The sequence below is a fragment of the Notechis scutatus genome, chromosome 2 (assembly GCF_049901735.1).
Source record: "Notechis scutatus isolate UNSWTSFEM ecotype Mainland chromosome 2, rNotScu1.2, whole genome shotgun sequence".
NCBI classification, from domain to species: Eukaryota; Metazoa; Chordata; class Lepidosauria; order Squamata; family Elapidae; genus Notechis; species Notechis scutatus.
The window spans coordinates 211,637,834-211,656,002 of NC_142010.1; the positions used below are offsets into that span (position 1 = coordinate 211,637,834).

Consider the following 18,169-nt stretch of genomic DNA (forward strand, 5'->3'; position numbering starts at 1 on the left):
TGGTTGAATCGAACAGCTTCGGCTGAGTAAAAGAGGCGAATAGTTATTATTCTCAGCCGAAGCTGCTCCCAAACAACCAGAAACTAAGGCAGGCAGGCAGGCAGGCAGAATGGGACACTGTGGATTGAAGCGCGCGGGGGGGTGGGAGTGGGGGTGAAACGGGCGCTTTCCTGAAATTTCCTCTTAAAATGAAGATGCGTGTTATACGCCTGTGCGTGTTATACGCCGATAAATACGGTACATCATTTAAACTTTTTATTAACTAGGTAAAAAATATTACCAAGAATGAACATACACTTATCAGATTGTCTTAGTAATTAAGATTGTTCTTCATAAATCTAATTTTAAGCAATTTTAGAGAAGCAACACTTCTCACAAGTGTAAAAAAAAAACCTATGGACTAAACTCTGGTAAAATTAAGTTTGTTTTATCTAATTTAACAAATTATTATTTTTTAAATAAAAGTTTGTCTTATATGTTATGAAGGAGAAATATAGGTCTTTAGCAATGACCCTTCTTTCTTTTTGATTCAACTTTTTAATAATTTCCTTAACAATATATGTTCTGTATGCTTGGCTCTAGTATCCTATACTGCAAATCTGGTATTTTCAACAGCTAAGCACTGCTTAGAAACCCAAGTAGATGACCTACACTATAAATTTATACTGGTAGTGTAAATATTTAAGTAACATAAAACATAAATACCATAAAAAGCAAAAGCGATGTCTGGCTTTGGGGAGAATTTCTACTGAAATGGCTATTGCGTGTTATAAAGAAACAAATCTAACTTCAAAATATCTATAATCTATTTTTAGAAAATTTTAAACAACTAATTTACCTGTACTGCAGTTTGGGTTTTCTTGTTCTTTTTATTCTCCTTTAAAAGTATATACAATATTTATAATATTATTCTTGCCATACCCTTTTCTGACTATATAGAGATATAAATACTTGGTAATATCAAGTAGACTACAACATAGAAGGTTGGTCTAAGATGGTGCATACAGATAGACTATAGATAGATATAGATAGATTTTGTATTTGGTAAATTATAAGATGATTGTCACTATATGAAGCATAAACAATAATTCAAATAGTAAAAACCAACCTATGAAAATTATGCACACACACATCAAGAAACTTCCAACCATTTAAGAAGTGAAAACTGCTTACCTACTGATACTGCTAGTCCCATGTAAACTATTGTAGTGATTAAGATGGCTAGCAGTGTCCCTTTAGGTATGGCTGATTGAGGATCCTGGAAAAAATGGAATTTATGAACCACAAGAACACTCCAAGAATTGAATAACGACAAAATAACTGAACATCACTCACCGCAAGATCACCTGAGATATTTGCACCAGCTAAAATGCCTGTTGCAGCTGGGAAAAATATAGCAAATACTGAAAAGAAAGTTGTATCGCCTCTGAAATCTGGTCCAAAGTTTTCTGAAAATATTTCAGCTATTAAATAAGAATGATAAAAAAGAATTATTTTAATGTTCTGTTGTCAAATAAACTTTGTATTTATTATTCCTTCGAAGAAACTACAATGAAACTTTTAAAAATTATGTAATACTTAAAAAAACAAACTGTAAGGTGGACCTTTAAAAATGTGCTGTTTTTTATCAAATACAATCTTTCACCAAATCAGTGTATCCTTCAACTACCTGTAATTTTTCTCCCATTATTAACTAAAGCACATATTAATTTAATCATTTTCAGATTCACAAGAATTCCTGTAGGATTACAGTAGACATATTGATTAGAAACAGCTACAGGTAGTCCATATATATATATATGCAGACGAACACTATACAAAAGCCTGATGATGGCAGATGAGATTCTGCTGAAACGTTGCTACCAACTTTAAAAGCACCACTATGATGTGGGAAAATACCCGAACAAAGCTGAATGCCATACATGTAAGTACCCGTGAAAACTTAAGAAAATATATATATATATTTTCATTATATATATATATATATATATATATATATATATATATATATATATATATATATATATATATATAATACACACACACCACACACACACACACACACCGTGTTTCTCCAACAATACGGCCTCCACCAATAGGAAGGCCCAGCATGTTTTTTGGGCATAAAATCAAATTAAGCCCCTCCCCCCAAATTTAGGCCTATTTTAAAATATGCAAAATAAGGGGGAAGGGCGGGGAGACTTGCCGTTAGGAGCGCCCGGCGGGCCGGAATTCCTCGCCACCAGCCGTTCCTAATGGGCGATCATGGCCAACCACAGAGAGCTCCCTACTCCCACCTTTGCTGCAGACACCTTTGGCACCCGCCGCTGTTGCTTTCCCTTCTGCCCATTACGCCGCCACGTTTGGAGCTGCCGCTTCCATGTTTGGAGTGCCACCGCCATTTGGAGCTCCAAGCGCGGTGGCAGCTCAAACATGACGGCGGCGATCTTTTTATTTTGGTCCGCGCAAGTTCAAAGCGAGCAAGAGAGGGAGACTGCGATGCCTCCATCCGAGATGGCAACCTCACTAGTGGATCACAACGTGGCTGGAAGCCCGAATCGGCGGGATACGATGGCGATCTTTTTGGAGCAAGAGGAAAGGGAGAGAAGAGTTGCGGCGTAATTTGCAGGAGGAAGTGGTGTACCCCACGGCAGGGAGCCCAAGGAAGAAGGGCTGGTAGGCAACGGAGAGCGTCCTGTAGCTCCGGAAGCAGCCTAGAGACGCGCCCGGAAGAGGCTCAGATGCTGCCAACTGTGTGCGCCGCCTTTAGTTATGTGCGCTCTGCGCTTTGGGCATCTCCGTGTGATCGCGACCCTGTCCTTTCCACCTGGCGCCCTTGCTGCTTTCTGGCTCTTTAGCAAGGCATCGCGGTCTCCCTCTCATGCTCGCTCTGAACTTCGCGCGGACCAAAATAAAAGATCGCCCACCGTCATGTTTGGAGCTTCCGCCTTTGGAGCTTCCGCCGCCGTTTGGAGCTCCAAACAGCGGCAGTGCTCCAAACACGAAGCCGGTTGCTAAAGAGCCAGAAAGCAGCAAGGGCGCCAGGTGGAAAGGACAGGGTCGGGATCACACGGAGATGCCCAAAGCGCCGGAGCGCACATAACTAAAGGCGGCGCACGCAGTTGGCTTGGGGACTACAAGGCAGCATCTGCGCCTCTTCCCGGCGCGTCTCTAGGCTGCTTCCGGAGCTACAGGGCGCTCTCCGTTGCCTACCAGCCCTTCTTCCTTGGGCTCCCTGCCGTGGGGTACACCCACTTCCTCCTGCAAATTACGCCTGCAACTCTTCTCTCGCTTCCTCTCGCTCCAAAAAGATCGCCATCGTATCCCGTCGATTCGGGCTTCCAGCCACGTTGTGATCCACTAGTGAGGTTGCCATCTCGGATGGAGGCATCGCAGTCTCCCTCTCTTGCTCGCTTTGAACTCCGCAGACCAAAATAAAAAGATCCCGCCCGTCATGTTTGGAGCTGCCACTTCCGCGTTTGGAGCTCCAAATGGCGGCGGCACTCCAAACACGGAAGCGGCAGCTCCAAACGTGGCGGCGGAATGGGCAGAAGGGAAAGCAACAGCGGCGGGTGCCAAAGGTGTCTGCAGCAAAGGTGGGAGTAGGGAGCTCTCTGTGCTTGGCCATGATCGCCCGTTAGGAGCGGCTGTTGGCGAGGATGCAAGGGGCTGTTGGCGAGGATGCAAGGGGGGAATTAAGTCACCCCCGAAAAGACGGCCTAGCCATTTTTTCGGGCTCAAAAAAAATAAAGCACCACTACTATGACGTGGGAAAATACCCGAACAAAGCTGAAGGCCATACATGTAAGTACCCGAAAACTTAAGAATATATATATATATATATATATATATATATATATATATATATATATATATATATATATATGTGTGTGTGTGTGTGTGTGTGTGTGTGTTTTATTTTATTTAAAATACATACTTTTCACCTTTCACTTAACGGTGTGTCGTCTGGGTACAAATAACGTGCAATAACAGATTTTACAACCATATTCATTACTTTGATATTAATTCTCTATTCTTATCTTATTGATATACATATTTCTATTACTATAACCTTTTCTTAACATGTTTAATTCTATTAATATATTTTCTATATTTCACTAGTCCATTAACTATTTCTAGCTGTCATATTTTTTTCTTTAGCCATCAATAAAATAGTTCCCAATATCTGGTAGTATTCGGTTTGCTCCTTCTCTTTAATTGCAAGTGTTAATCTATTCATTTCTGCACATTCTAATATTTTTCTGATCACATTTTCATCAGTAGGAATTTTTTCACTTTTCCTATTTTGAGCAAATACAATTCTAGCTGCAGTTAATACGTGAGTAATCAAATATACGTTCTCTTTACTATAAATTTCAGGTAAGATCCCCAACAGGAATATTTCAGGTTTTAAATCAATATGCTGTTGTATCATATTTTCCAACCACGTGTGTATATTTGTCCAGTAATTTTTGGCTTCTACACATGTCCACCACATATGATAATATGACCCACCTGGGTCATTTGGTAGGACTTCCAACATTTAGCTGATTTATCTTTAAACATCCTTGCCAACCTCACCGGTGCTATCTGTAAATCATCTTATACAAGTTTTCTTTATATGCAGTTGACATTGTTAACTTATAGTTTCTATCCCACAATTTCTGCCATTTATCTAATTCTATGGTATAGCCAATTTTTTTTGCCCATGCTATCATTGTCTCCTTCAATTGTTCCTCTTCTAATTTAATGCCCAACAGATAGCTATACAATTTTTTTATCAATCTTTTTTCTATTTCTGTTAGTATCTTATCCAATTGTCAATCCTCTATAAAAACCATATAGTTTTGCATCTTTTTCATATCTAAATTGTATTTGCATTGTATGTGTGAATGCCAAACTACTTTGATCCCTTGCTCCCCCAATTCTTGTTTAGTTTTGAACTCACCCTTTTCATTCAAAATATCTTTGTACCTAACATTTCCCATATTAAAAACATTTGGATGAATAAGTGCTTCTATTGTTGAAAGCCAAACTGCTATTTTCAAATAGCGCTGTTCTCTAATTTTCTCCCATACTAGCAATAAAGCATTTCTTATATAGTGTCTTTGAAAGTAACCATGTATCTTATTTTTCCCATAACATAAAAAGACATGCCAACCCAATTGCAAATCATGTCCTCCAGGTTCAATAATCTTGTGTTCCTCAGTACAATCCATTCTTTCATCCATGTTAATACCCCAGCCTGATAATATAATTCCCAGTTTGGCAGTCCAAAACCTCCCCTTGTTCTTTTATCCTGTAGCATTTTTAAGTTAATTGCTCTTTTCCCTTGCCATATAAATTTTAATATTATTTTATTCAGATCCTTAAAATATTTTTTCCAGTTTTATCCGGACTGTTTGAAAAAGATACAATAATCTTGGTAGTATATTCATTTTAATTATGGCTATCCTTCTTGTTAACGATCATTGCAAACCTTTCCATTCCAAGTCTATCTTAATTTGTTGTAACAATTTATAATAATTATCTTCTTTAATAGTTACACATTTGCTGTTAATTATTTATTTTCTTGGTAATCTGAATATCTAATCTCTTCATTAAATCCTTTTTTTGCTTATCTGTGATATTCTTCACTAAAATCTTGGGTTTTTTCCTCTTTATTTTCAATCCTGTCACATCTTCATAGTCTTCTATTTTTTCCATTAATTTCAACCCTGTTTCTTGTGGATCTTCTAAAATAAAAACTAAATCAACTGCAAATGCCTGTAACTTGTATTCTTCCTTTTAATTCCCATACCTTTTATCTTCCTATCTTGTCTAATGTTTCTTGTACCCTTCTTAATACAAATCTTTTCAGTCATATTTCCATTTACCATCACTTTTGCGGCTTGTTTATGATATATTGCCTTGATCATTTTAATAAATCACTCCCCAAAGTCCATCTCTTTTAACTATGCCAACATGAACTGCCAGTTCACATTGTCAAATGCCTTCTGTGCATCTAAAACGTTCAACGCCATTTGCTTCTCTGGATGTGCTTCATATCCAATGTGTTCAGAATTACTCTCATATTGTCTTTGATTTGTCTCTTAGGTAGAAAGCCATTTTGATCTGAGTGTATAAACTGATTTAGAAATCCCTTTAGTCTTTCTGCAATAATTGATGCAAATATTTTGTAGTCCGTATTCAATAACAATAACGGTCTATAATTTTTAATCTGTTGCAAGTCTGAATCTTCTTTTGGTATGAGAGTAATATATGCTTCCATTCAAGAATTAGGTATCTTCGCCTCTAACAAAGGTAGTCCTCACTTATTGAACGCTTTAGATCACTGCTTAAAATTAGAACAGTGCTGGAAAAAACAATTTTACAGCCCACTTACAATCATTTATAACCTTTGCAATACCCTTCAGTCACATGACCCCCATTATAGACAGTACACATCCTGAATCTGACCTTTGGGGGATTTTATTCTTTTTCCCCCATCTTGCAGAACAAAGATAGGATTGTAAGAGAGCAAGTTATTTGCTCTTGTACACACTGAAAGCAATGTGATTGTACTGAAAGCAGGAAAGAGTCAGGCAAAGGAGAGATTATTTACAGAAATTACTTGCTTTTTTGTCTTACCTTTGTAACCAAAAAATCCTTTAGGCTTCTTGTTCTCAAATGGAATAAATGTTCCTATGATGAAGTCAACAATAGCTACTAGTAATATCACCAGCAGAACAATCTGTGCCTGTAATTTTCAAGTGGTTAATATCAAGTGATTAATATATTTATATAAAACATTTCTCCAAATTAAATCCAACGCTAGATATATCAGTCTACTAGTTAAGTGACATATACATGATAAAAGTTTGGGATTTCTGTTTTTAATTAATGCCATCTGCTTATCAAAAATAATCTTTCATATTGAATAAATTTAAAAGCATAGTTCACCTATTTCTATTACCTGTTATAATCTAATTACTCAAAGGTGTCAAAAACCTGTCTCAGAAACAGGTATTAACAACAGAAACAAAAGGTTAAATTCAATAGTCTGAAATTGGATGATAGTACCAGTATTATTATTGTTTGGATCACTATTTTACTGCTTTATTATTTCTTCACTGTATGTAGGTATATGTATTGCAAATATGTAGTCATTTTCTTAGATTTTCTTGGGGGGGGGGGAGTTGCTCAGATCACTTCGATTAAGTAGGCAGTCAAATAAATGTTATACAGTTCTTTAGATATGTCAACCTTTCTTCAATTAAGACATAGAAAAGCTTGTGCTTGAAAGTGTTTTGTAACAGATATAATTCACCTAGAAGATAATAATTCATCTATTTGATAAAAGCAACTTAAGCATATTAATTCTTTGAAGTAAATCAGATTAAGATCTTAAGTATTTAAAACTAGGATAGTATCTTTTTAGATTTATAGAATGCAAATAATATATCCTATATAAAACATATTTTATTAGGATCTGTTTGGGTCATGGCATTCTTTTAAATCTAAAAAAATACTACCTTGTTTTAACTGCCTCCTTCTGAAATTATATATATAAATTTTATGTACACACACACACACACACACACCTTCCATAGAATTGTAAATTTTCTTTTGGGGGGCACAGAACTGTCAAAATCTTAATGCTTGTTTGAATTATTTATTCACAACAAAACTCTGATACTATGGTCTAGGACTGCAACAGTCACATTTGAAGAATCCTTCCCTCCCATTACCCTAATGGAAAAACTATGTTAACAGAAAATGTAAATAATCTCTATATTGTAACTATATGATAAAGTTATTGCAAGAATGTTCTTTGCTAGATGTCTGAATATTTGTTCTGTTTTTGTAACATATGCATATTTTTTGCACATTTTTCATACATTACTTTACACTTTTATATCTTTTTAAAAATCATAGTTACTTACTTTAGCTTCCCATTCCATTCCTGCTAACGAGATGCCTAATAAAACAACAACTGTAATTGCTCCTATAATTCTGATATCATTACTTGGATCCAGCATAAGTAATTCATATTGCTACAAAAAAATTGAGATAATTGTAATAGTTAATATTGCAACAAGCCAAAATCATATTTTAACAAATACAAAGATTAGGAAGAATATTTGAAAGCAGAACTTCATTTTAGTTTGTGACAAAGAATAATTAGAGCAAGAAGATCCTAATTGTACAAATGTTGACATTTTGCTCTATTTTATAAGGAATATCTCTAGTAGAGATTAAACTCTTCTAACTGTAATGTTTTTAACTGATTACTAAGTTTAAAAAAATCGAATTGTGATTTAGAAATACATGAAAAATATGTTTGCTCCCTATTATCAGGTTGCCTTAATTTCCCTTTAGGTTGGTCATCAATGAAATATAACTTGCCTCTGCTCTTTAATCAGACTTCAAATTTTTTTCAAGTTCTGGTTTGGAAGGAAAGTACACTATATAGAGCACAAACTATAGTCAACAATAATTAGTAAATAGATGTTAAACAATCTTCATAGTATGAAATCCCACATTATGATTATTCCTAGTGTTGCACCAAACCTTAAAAGGGATACTTTACAAACTCCTGGGCTTTGTACAGGTTATTTCTACTGGAACTATATTTTGATGTATCATAGACCTCAGGTTTTCCAGTAAGCATAATTAAATGATGCATTTGATCTTGGGCTGATCTCAGCAAATATTTGTCCACTACATTACCGTACTACCACCATTAAATCCAAGCTGTCTCACATCTCCCTAAAAAGTTTTTATAAACTATTCCAAAGTAGAATTATTCTGAGGAAAACTTGTTCAGACTGTGAAACATAAAGATAACAAACAGAATACTAGAAGTCATTAGCTTACCTTAAGTAGGTCAACAACAGTCTCTGCAAAACCAACTACATACATGGCTACGGCAACAGCATTAGCAAATGCAAAGATCAAGCCTATAGCACCACCAAATTCTGGACCCAAGCTTCTGGAAATGAGATAATATGCACCTCCTAAAAAAGAAGAGACAGTGTAAGATGTTAAGTTATGATACAAATTATATCTTTATGCACAGAATTTATGTTTATGTCCTACAAGAACTGATTTCCCCCTTTTTTCTATTTGAGGTCAATTCTGATTTTCATGTGCAGTCTTAAGAAGTATAGAATTAATTATCACTGTAGTGCCACATAACCAAGTGAGCTCCCATTACTTGTCCCAGCTTCTGCCAACCTAGCAGTTCGAAAGTATGTAAAAATGCAAGTAAAAAAATAGGGACCACTGGTGGGAAAGTAACAGCGTTCCATGTGCCTTCAGCATTTTGTCATGCTGGCCACATGACCATGGAGATGTCTTCAGACAGCGCTGGCTCTTCGGCTTTGTAACAGAGATGAGCACCGCCCCCTAGAGCCGGAAACGACTAGCACGTATGTGTGAGGGGAATCTTTACCTTTATTATTCACTTGTAAGAAAACATTTGCATCGGTTTAGTACTGAAGTAAACAACACCTAACAGACAGACTGTCCTACTGACAGATAGATACAAAAGATAGGCAGAAAGATAGAGAGAATTACAGATACTAACTGTATGGAAAAAGATCAAGGGATAAAGCAGTGATGTATTTTCTAGAACTTTCCTTACAACCAAAGAACTATAAAACTGCATGCAAGTAACTGTTCTGCTTGTTAAGCAAAACATTCACGATGAATAGAGGATTTTTATAACAAGTCACCAAAAACATGTTTTTTTAAACCAACTGACACTGACAAGCTACTTTAATATTTTGTTATTGCTGTTGCAGGTAGTATCAAATTGCTATACGGTTGCACATCAATCATATATTTCATGGTCTTTAAACATTTCTTTAAATTATACGAAAAATACTTCCATCAGGGAATTTACACACATAAGTTATTATAGATAAATGTAGGGTTAAAAATCATTTATAGCAGCTACATTTGAAGACTACTAATCATGTATTACCTCCTCTCACAAAACCATTGGTAGCTATTGCTGATGTAGACAAGCCAGTGATAGTAGTTACAACAGTGGCCATTGCAATAACCAAGAGAGCAAGTCCTGTAAGGAAAACAGAATTGTTATGATTTCTAAGAACTATATATTTCCTAAAACATATTATTTAACAAAAAGTACTGATTCAACGAAAGATGGAAAATATGTAATGCAATTCTGAATAATAGCAATGTCAATTATCCAAATTACCTTAGAACAGTGGTTCCCAAAGTGGATGGTACCGCCCCCTGGGGGGCGGTGGGATGCCTTAGGGGGGCGCTGAGAGGCAAGGGGGCTGGCAGGAGTGCGCTAAGAGGCAGCAGGGTGCGCTGGAGGTGAGCGGCAGGGCAGGGGTGAGAAAAAATTCAGGGCTGAGAAAAAATCCCGCTGCCGCCGTGTTCGAGGCGAGGCCCCGCAAGATCACCCCATTGACTTGCATGCTCTGGTGCAAGGAACTCAATGGGGTGATCCTGCGGGGCCTTGCCCTGAACGCAGCATTGGGAAAGGAGAGCAAAGCCACAGTGGCTTTGAGTGGCATTGAGCCCCTTGCACCTGAGGCACCTGCCCAAGCAAGTCTGAACGGAGCAGTGCATGAAGTCAATGGGGTGAGCCTGACTGAGGGAAAGAGAGAGGAAGAGAGAGAGGAAAGAGAGGAAGAGGAAGGGAGGAGGAGGGAGGGAGGGAGGGAGGGAGGGAGGGAGGGAGGGAGGAGAGAGAGAGAGAGAGAGAGAGAGAGAAGGAAGAAGAGAAAGAGAAAAGGGAAAGAAAGAAAAAGGGACAAAGAAAGGGGGGATGGAAGGAAGGGACAGAAAAAGAAATAAAAGAGGGAGGGGAGAAAAAGATAATGAGCTATCTATTCTAGTCCAATCACCTGCTCCAGCACGGTTAGAAGGGTGTGTGTGTGTGTGTGTGTTCTCCTTGTAATTTACCAATACATTTTGGTTTTGCCTTCTTCAGAATTGGCACTGTAATACATTGGGGGGAAAGTAATTTTTTAGGGTGGAGGTCTGGTCCAATGGATCCTGTTTAAAGCCTCAACAAAATGTGACAGCTTCCTGATAGTCTTGGCCATGTTTCGTCCACAAAACCTTTAATTAATAGAAGCCAAAGATGTTTCAATGTGCTGGCAAAGATGCTGGCAAAGATGTTTCAATGTGGAAAAGGACCTCTAAACTTCCATCCTTCCTTTCTTTGTCATTTCAATCTGATGCATCAGGTCTCTCTCTCTCTCTCTCTCTCTGCCCCTCCCCTCTCCATTCCTCCCTTTCTTTGTCCCTTTTTCTTTCTTTCCATTTTCTCTTTCTTTTCTTCCTTCTCTCTTTCTCTCTTTTTTCTCTTTCTCTCTTTCCCTCTGCCAGGCTCACCCCATTGATTTGGTGAACCGCTCTGCTCGGACTTGCTTGGGCAGGTCCCTCCAGTGCGGCGGGCTCAATGGGGTGGTCCTGCGGGGCCGGCACCTAGAAAGCGGCAGTGCTGGCACGTTTGAAAAGTAGAGCAAAGCCAGAGGTCGGTAATTTTTGCTGCAAAGAATCACAAAAGCTTCTGGGTTGTGCCCAAGAAGGGACACATATGTCAATGCAATTCAGCAACATAAAAATAAAGAAATACAAATAAAACAAAACAAGAATCAGCAAAGCATCTCTGATTAGATTTTATTCACTACTAGAATCTAATCAGAGATGCTTTGCCAATTCTAGTCCAATGACCTGCTCCAGCAGGGTTGGAAGGGAGTATGTGTATATGTGTGTGCATGGCTGTAAAAACTCCAAAAACAGGTCAAGTAGTTCTGGGGAGGCCAGTCATAAATTAGAACACTTGCTAAGCAACTGGCTATTAAGTGAGGACCACTTGTATTTGGTTTGCCAGTCACCAAACCATGCCCACCCAGTCACGTGACCAGCAAGCCACGCTCACCCAGTCATGTGACCAGCAAGCCACACCCTCAAATTAGGCCATGCCCACAGAAATTTGAATCCCGCCCCTGGGTGGGGGGCATTGAGGATGAGTTTGTAGCACCAAGGGAGCAGTGGACTGAAAAAGTTTGGGAACCACTGCCTTAGAAGATAATCTCTATTTACAAGAACCTTTAGTACTAGATCATAACTTTAGGTCAACAATCCACTATCAAGTTTAAAAGCTAAAGGATTTGATAGAATATTTACAGAAATGTGGCAAAGTAACAAAATAATGATTGAATGATTCTATCCTATAACAGTAAATCTAGAAAGACATGTGGCCAAGCGATTGGAATAGATCAGCTTAATGCAAACACCAAAGAAAGAAGACTGTTGCACCATATCTTTAATTTCATTATGAGCAAAATAATTCTTAGGATCATCCAAAACTGAACAGAATACTATGTTCAAGCTAGTTTTAAAAACAAGAGACAATACTGTTCTCTGGATAATTGAGAAGGCCAAAGAATACCAAAAATAATTCACTATATACTTCATTGATTAGAGGAAGAACTGCAATTCTGTCAAGCTGTGATATGTCTTTTATAAATGGCATTCTCAGATCAAATGCAAAAGCCACACAGAATAGGAGTCCAGGTAAAAGTCCTGGCAAAGCAGATCAGGTCAGCAAAGACTGAATTCTTTGTCTTATTTATTCAGTCTATGTATCAAATATATACTGAAAGAAGCTCGATCAGAAAATTATGAATGTAATTTAAATGTGAAAAAATAATCATCAAACTGGGCTATGTTGGTGACATTACTCTGAAAGCTGAAAGTACAAATCACTAGAGAGCTTTACTGTAGTAATCAAAGTCAAAGACTTTGTGAGAAGAATTGGGAGTATAATTAAATATAAAGAAAACCAAACTAGTAAAAACAGATACAGTAACCCAGCCTTAAACTTAAATACATTTAAGTGGTGAATAGCTTCTGTATTTTAGGACTGCTTATCAAACAGTATAGAATTCAGCAGTCAATAAATACGCCATGAAAGCAAATGAAACATAGAACAAATCAATCAAGAATTCTGACTTGAGGTACAAATTATCAGGATCAAATTATCAGATTTTGGACCAGGTCCCCTGAGAAGTCCATAATGCTGGGAAAGGTAGAAGAAAAGGGAAGATGACAATAACGATCAGCAAGGTGACAGGACTCAGTTACAGCAGCAATAGATGTGCTGTTGGAAGACCCAAAGATCCAAATCTATTTATCTAGTCAATAAATGTTAATACCAGGTTGATTAAACATGGTTAACAATCAATTGCAATATATAAAAGTAACAAAAGCAGCTTAAATGTCAAATATGGAAACATGTTTTACGATGGGAGTATAAAAAATATTGCTAGTTCATGGCAAATGAAACACATTCAGCAACTGCTCTATATTCTTTTCAGTGAAGCTTTTGTAGAAACCATATTAATTTTAGTAAGAAAGCCACCTACCGTATATACTCAGTATAAGTCGACCCGAATATAACCGAGGCACCTAATTTTACACAAAAACTGGGAAAACTTATTGACTCGAGTATAAGCCGAGGGTGGGAAATGCAGCAGCTACTGGTAAATTTCAAAAATAAAAATAATTAATTTGGGAAACGATCTCACTATCATGAAAGGTTTAATTGATTCACTAACCCAAAAGAAGATGATGATGATGACAGCGGGTGGCAGGAGTCACTCTCTTCCCCTCCCTCGGAGGCCCAGTCAGGAGTCGCTACCGCCGGCGCGCCCCAGTCCCGCCGCCTCGGAACGAAAGGTGCAAGCGCCGCGGCAGCGACTCCCAACAGCCCTAGCCGAAGGGAAGGCAAAAAGCGCTTTGCCTTTCCCGCTTCGACCGGCGGGACTGGGGCCGCACCGGCGGCAGCGACTCCCAACAGCCCCAGCGCGGAAGGGCAAGCGGCTCTCCGGGTGGGGCCGGGCGCGCTTAAGGCAAGGGCCCCCTTCCGGGCGCGTCGCTGGCCCAGCCCGCGAGGGAAAGGCAAAGCGCTGCCTCCTTCGGCGGCGTGGGGCGGGGGCCCCCACCCCCCCGGAAGGAAGGCGCTCCTCCGGCGGGGGCGCGCGGGGGAACGCCCCGAGAAGGCGGCCCTCCTTCCGAGGCGCGGACTGGGGCGGGGCCCCGGTGCAACGGGGGAAGGAAAGCGCTGCTTCCCCCGGCGCGGCTGGGGCGCCGGGCGGCTCCCGCTCCAAGGGGAAGCAAGCGTGCCCCTCCGCGCGGCGGGCGGCGGCTCGCCCGCCCCCCGGGGGGGGGGGGGGGGAAGGCCCCCCCCCGCGGCTGGGGCCGTGCCCAGGCGCTTGCCGCGGGCTGAAACCGGCTACAGTTTACTAATATTCTGGGAATCAAACATAGGTATGCTATGTTTTAATATAGAAACAAACCCCCCAAATGTAAAAGTTCTGCAAAAAATAAACCCAACGTTTGTTTAACCATTCAATTCTTACTTTTTGAGAAATTATGAACATTCAGCAGTAATTCTGAGTAATCTGAGTAATCAGAATTACTCAGTAAATCTGAGTATTCAGAGTAATCCTACTCCATAATCCATATTTTGTCACATGTCAAATCACAGGAATTTTAGCAATACCAAAATGTGATGTTTAGAAGTTCTTACCTATGCCAGCATTTCCTACAATCCAGGATAGTCGAATGAAGAGCATCACACCCCAGATATTCAACATACATCGTACCTATACCATCATCAAAATAAATAACAGTTATATTAAAATTAGATTTTTGAAGAAATTGTAACAGTTCGAGTTAAATGCTTCTTACAAGAGAACCAAGCATCTCAGGCTTTCAAGCAGTTTTTCAAGAAGCAACTTGGAATCCATCTAACTTACATATAGCAAGATAGTTTAGAAAACAAGATTGCATGATGACAATTTTAAAAAGCTAGTTGCATTGAAAGGCATTATTATTAACAGCTAGTCAATAGACTATATACAAAAAACAAATGTATCACCTTTCTAGATTCCTAATAGTAAGAAAATATGTTCACCAGCAAAAGACTGATCACTGTTTATAAACCAAAAGTATAGTAATAAAGCAAACATAATATATAATGTCACTCCAAAAACTACATCATTTGTTGTTCTGTGTTCCACCATTTTGAAGCTATTTGCTTTGTATGACTACAGGAAGAGTGTGAGTATTGAGCTGTAGTTTCTTAACATGTTGAACTGAAAATTGTTTTGGAAAGATACAATACTATCCTTGAAGCCAGCATAAGTGAACGGAAAGCAGAAAATATAAAGACAGAAATCTCAAATTAAATAAATTAGAAAGATACTAATTACATATAACTAACCATAATATAGCTTATTAAAAGTTTACAATATAAACAGTATGCCTTTTACTATTAACCATATTGCTCTAGAATATTTCTGTGATAGAATGAGCTAATAAATTATATGGGATGTGGGTTTTTTCTAAGTAATCTCTGGATTACAGTAATCCAATCAACAAAAGAAAATGAAAAGACAAGGCTCTTCCATCGAGGTTTGAGTGGAATCTGTGATCGCTCTGAGCTCACTTGTTGGAGGGTCCAATTGGGACCGGAACCACCCTGGAGGGGTGGTGAAGAAAGGGGGAATTGCTTGGAGGGTCGAGGGGAGCCGTATCTCCCCTCCTTGACAGGATAAACCCCCTCCGAAGACAAGTTGCAGCAGTGGTCAAAATGGCCACCACAAAGATGGGAAGCAGTCTGAGAAACTAAGACTGCTGGAGAAGTGAAGTTACGAGCAGAGTGTTTACCAGGCTCAACATATGGATATTAAGGTACCCCGGAATTAAGGAATAAAGAACTATTTTGTGAAAGTGTATTGAAGCAGTGACCAGAGAGAGAAAGAAGGAAATTGGAACTTATAAAATTGGCTTTGAATATTGAAAGAATTAATTTGGGGGTGAAAATCTAGAGGAAAATATTTGAACACAAGAGGCTTGGAATTTAAATTGGATAATTTTTGGATTTTTGGCACTAAATAGGCATAAGTAAATGCTGGAATAGAATGTGTTGAAAAGAAATAATAGCTAATAATTGGAATTAGCAAAATTAACAAAGGTTTTATAAAAAAAGAAGTAAAAGAAAGGGTGGGACGTGGAAACAGAATTGAGAGCGCCACTTAATGGTACAGGAAAAATTTCAGTGATTTTTTGAAAAGTGTCTGGTCCTTTTAAAATTGACTTGGAACTTAAAAGAAAATAAGAGGAACTTCATTATAATAGAATAAAAGCTTTGAAAAACCCTGAAAAGTGAAATATTAGAATTAATGATTAAAAAGGGGAAGACATCGAAGAAATTGCTTTGGAACTATCCGGTGACTTTGGAAAAACCAATAGAAGGAACCTGGAAACAAAAACTAATGGACATTGTTGAAATTAAATATAAAAGACGCTGGTTGAAACAACTTACTGGACATTTGGATTGTACAATTATCAAGGAAAGTGGGGGGAAAGGAGCAGCCTAAAAAAATGGGAGAACAATTTACAGAAATGAGATTGGATCTACAAAATATGAAAGAATTTATGAACGTGAATCTGGAAATGTGCAACAATATATTACAAAAACTAGAAATGGTGACTCAGTTTGAAGAACAAAGAGAACCAGAAGGGGAGGAGTTAAACAAAGATGAAATCAGCCTTGAAGATCAAGTGTAACAACGACCATTTAAACAAGGGAAAAAAGAATTAAAGTTAAAAATTTATAGAAGAATTTGAATAATGAAATTATTATGCATGTTTAAACAGTATGGTGATTGGCATTAGAAGAAGGTATTAGAATGCTGAATAATTAAACAATGAAGGATCATAAAGTATTATAAATATATGTATCAATATTAGAATTATATATACAAATGTGATGAATGTTAAGGGATGTGATTAATGTTATTTCTGTTTGTACCAAAATGTATGATGACTAGGTGCCACACTGTTTATATATTGATGACTATAAGTAGAATAAATTTTTAAAAACTTGGGGGGGGGGGGAAAGAACGAAAAGACACGAATGAAAACATTTTCATAGCTTACTTTTCTTTACCTAGTGATACTCTTAAATTTACTTTTCCTTCTTTTAAAAAAACAATATTTGGGGCAATGATTGTGAAAACTGCCAGACAGACAGACGGGGCCTCAAAATGCTGGCTTTCCAAGCCATTTTCTATGGCCTATAATGATACTCCATGGATGTTAAACAGCAAGGCAGGGCAATGACTGCTCTACAGATGTGAATGCCGGCCACAGGAAAAGGCCTGGAATAGAAGCAGTCTGGAAATATCAGCCTCACAACTTGTCTTAATACGCCAGCCTAGCATATTTTCCAGGCATAGAGGACACTATCAACCCCACAAATCTCCTTGTGATGAGCAGCACCATTCCCTGAGAACTCCTACCTGCTCTCACCCTCTCTGCCAGGCAAGAAGAAGAGCAACAAGCAAACAAAAGATATCGCTATTAGGCAAAGAGAAGGAAAACTCTGCTGGGCAAAAATAGAAACATCAAGTGACAACAAAAATGAAAAGACTGAAGAGAAGCAAGACAAGAAAAAAAGCAGAGTCTACGCAGCTTTTAGTAGATGGATATCCTATATTATCTCATCCTAGATATGAACTTGAAAATATATTACATATCAAACCAGTAATACAATTAAATGTTAGTATTTGGGTGAACAAAAAATACTGTGAGCTAAATGACCAAATTAAAATATCTCTATTTTACAAGTAATTCTATCATAACCTTGTTTTTTATAATTCATGAAATTCACTCCACACGATTTAAAACATTAAACAGAAGACAAGAATTACTTGAAATACTGAAGTTTTATACTCACCAATACACCTTTAATCCAACCAAATTTGACAATCCCTTTACTATCAGGAGTATATGCCGCAGTGGCTTCTCCAGTAGGAGTTCCTTCTTCTCCATTTGCATAGCCATCTTCAAATAGCTCCTAAGACATAATAGCAATCAGAAGGGAAAGGGAGGTTATAAGAAAGAGCCTCTAATAAATCTGTTTAATGTTGATAGTGTTGTAACCAACAAGGATTAAATGGCAGAACACTTTCTGATTAATATCAGAAAGCCTGGAAATGTTTTTTCTTTGTAGAAAAGTAGTCTACCACTGTATAATAACATCTTTTGTATAAAGCTAACGAAGCTTTATATGATTCATTTATTAAATGAAAATATGCTTTGCATGATATACAAAATACAG

General features: G+C 38.1%; 1 protein-coding gene across 5 annotated transcripts in view; it reads right to left on the reverse strand.

Moving 5' to 3' along the window:
- Positions 1–18,169, reverse strand: part of SLC12A2 (solute carrier family 12 member 2) — a 66,930-nt gene that overhangs the window by 34,444 nt on the left and 14,317 nt on the right. For all 5 annotated transcript variants that reach the window (XR_015748104.1, XR_015748103.1, XM_026673940.2 and 2 more), the window contains exons 3-10: positions 17,786–17,905; positions 14,570–14,645; positions 9,971–10,066; positions 8,860–8,999; positions 7,926–8,036; positions 6,631–6,739; positions 1,336–1,463; positions 1,174–1,258 (exon numbers count right to left, since the gene is read on the reverse strand). Coding sequence is in view for 3 of the 5 variants with exons in the window: in XM_026673940.2 (XP_026529725.2) it covers positions 1,174–1,258; positions 1,336–1,463; positions 6,631–6,739; positions 7,926–8,036; positions 8,860–8,999; positions 9,971–10,066; positions 14,570–14,645; positions 17,786–17,905 (865 nt within the window). In the remaining 2 variants the exon portion in view is untranslated. The remainder of the gene's footprint in view (positions 1–1,173; positions 1,259–1,335; positions 1,464–6,630; positions 6,740–7,925; positions 8,037–8,859; positions 9,000–9,970; positions 10,067–14,569; positions 14,646–17,785; positions 17,906–18,169) is intronic.